At 51.5% G+C, this 2,454-nt stretch overlaps 1 protein-coding gene across 1 annotated transcript in view; it reads left to right on the plus strand.

The window, feature by feature from the left end:
- Positions 1–817: 817 nt before the first annotated feature.
- Positions 818–2,454, plus strand: part of LOC122546171 (macrosialin-like) — a gene marked incomplete at its 5' end in the record, with an annotated part of 6,170 nt that continues 4,533 nt past the window's right edge. Inside the window, one exon of the mRNA XM_043684978.1 lies at positions 818–1,306. Within this exon, the coding sequence (XP_043540913.1) occupies positions 818–1,306 (489 nt within the window). The remainder of the gene's footprint in view (positions 1,307–2,454) is intronic.

Raw genomic sequence — 2,454 nt, forward strand, 5'->3', positions numbered from 1 at the left:
TCAGCACGGGGTTAGATACAGAGTACAGCTCCCAGTACACTGTCCCCATCAAACACTCCCAGGGACAGCACAGGGTTAGGTACAGAGTACAGCTCCCTCTACACTGTCCCCATCAAACACTTCCAGGGACAGCACAGGGTTAGATACAGAGTAAAGCTCTCTCTACACTGTCCACCATCACACACTCCCAGGGACAGGGACAGCACGGGGTTAGATACAGAGTAAAGCTCCCTCTACACTGTCTTCCCATCAAACACTCCCAGGGACAGGGACGGCACGAGGTTAGATACAGGGTAAAGCTCCCTCTACACTGTTCCCCATTCAAACACTCCCAGGGACAGGGACAGCATGGGGTTAGATACAGGGTAAAGCTCCCTCTACACTGTTCCCACATCAAACACTCCCAGGACAGGGACAGCACGGGGTTAGATATAAAATTTTGAAAGATGGAGAAGTGTTGTGGGGGAACCAACAAAACTTGTTGGTAAACAGGACACGAATTGCTGAGTTGTGAGATTCTTTAAGGGTTGTCCTGGCCTCTCTAGCCTGACTGTTCTCCCCTTCGGCCTGTCGACATCGTCTCCCTCTCCAGTCCGAAGCTGCTCAGTAGGATCAGATTCTCCCACGAGTGTGGTGGGATTGGCCTCTGATGGTAGCTGCCCAGGCCCATCATGTCGCTAAGGACCTCTATGATGTCACTGAGCTTGTTCCTCACACAAGCAACAAAGAGGCCTCATGTTATCCCACTGTGGTCTAGATGGTCATTGCTGGTGCAGGACGTTGGAGATTATTGAACTAACTGTTGGATTTTTCTCTCACAGTGAACGGGAACACAAAGTGCAAAGGCTCTAACTGTCCAGGACCAGCCACTCTCTTACCTCCAACCGTCGTCAGTGCAAACACACCAGCTACTCTTGTCCCACCAACTGCAATTGGCCCAGTGACCACCACCAATCACACCACCCACCCTCCGGCCAATCACACCACCCACCCTCCGGCCAATCACACCACCCACCCTCCGGCCAATCACACCACCCACCCTCCGGGCAACCACACCACCCACTCTCCGGGCAATCACACCACCCACTCTCCGGGCAATCACACCACCCACTCTCCGGGCAATCACACCACCCACTCTCCGGGCAATCACACCACCCGAGCTGTGTTACCCACAAGTGTGAGTCCGAGTCCTTCTCCAGAGCGAGCCGTTGGAAGGTACAATGTGACCAACAACAAAACGGTCTGTGCGATGGCAAAGTTAGGGATACAATTCCGGGTCCAATATCAAACTGCAAAAAAACACACGGTGAGTCAAAGTGGCCTCTGCCTCTTAATCCAAGAGACTGGAATAAAGTCAGAGGCAAGCACGCGTCTGTCAGCAATATCGTAACGCTAACTCTACACTTTTAAACTGACAGTAAAGCCCCTTCTTTGAAGATGACATGAAGATGGGTGTAGACCAAAGTGTGCAGAGGACACTGAAGGTCTGCAGAGGGATATAGACAGGTTCAGTGAGTGGACAAAGATGGAGTAACATATTGGTAAATGTGAGCTCATCCAGCTTGAGAGGAATAACAGCAAAATGGACTATTATTTAAACAGAGCAACATTGCAGCACGCTGCTGTGCAGAGGGACCTGGGTGCCCTTGTGCAGGAATCACAGGAAGTTGGTTTGCAGATGCAGCAGGTAATTAATGCGGCAAATAAATATATGGTTGTTCATTGCTGGAGGGATGGAGTTTAAGAACAGGGAGGTTATACTGCAGCTGTACAGGGAGCTGGTGAGGCCACACCTGCAATACTGTGTACGGTCCTGGTCTCCTTACTTGAGCAAGGTTGTACTGGCACTGGAGGGGGTGCAGAGGAGGTTCACTAGGTTGATTCCGGGGTTGAGAGGGTTGCCTTATGAGGAGAGATTGAGTAGACTGGGACTGTACATATTGGGGTTCTGAAGAATGAGGGGGGATTGTATGGAAACATCTGAAATGATGAAGGGAACAGACAAGATCGAAGCAGGGAGGCTGTTTACGCTGGGGGGGGGGGGGGGAGGTGAAACTAGAACAAGGGGGCATAACCTCACAATACAGAGGGGGCAGATTTTGGATGAGCTGAGGAGGAGCCTCTTCCCCCAGAGGGTTGTGAATCTGTGGAATTCCCCGCCAAAGGAAGGCTAGCACATTTAATCCTGATAGATGTTTGAACAGTACATGAGTGAAGGGTTATGGTGAGCGGGTGGGGAAATGGAGCTGAGTCCATGGTCTTTTTGAATGAGGGAGCGGGCTCGAGGGACGGACTCCTCCTCCTGGGTCTTATGTACCTCTATGCTCTTAAACTGAAAGGAAGCTGCTAGTAAATGTCCCCACCAAACCCTCCCAGGACAGGGACAGCACGGGGTTAGATACAGAGTAAAGCTTCCTCTACACTGTCCCCCAACCAACCCCTCCCAGGACAGGG

Source organism: Chiloscyllium plagiosum, unplaced genomic scaffold, assembly GCF_004010195.1.
Source record: "Chiloscyllium plagiosum isolate BGI_BamShark_2017 unplaced genomic scaffold, ASM401019v2 scaf_23338, whole genome shotgun sequence".
Classification (NCBI taxonomy): Eukaryota; Metazoa; Chordata; class Chondrichthyes; order Orectolobiformes; family Hemiscylliidae; genus Chiloscyllium; species Chiloscyllium plagiosum.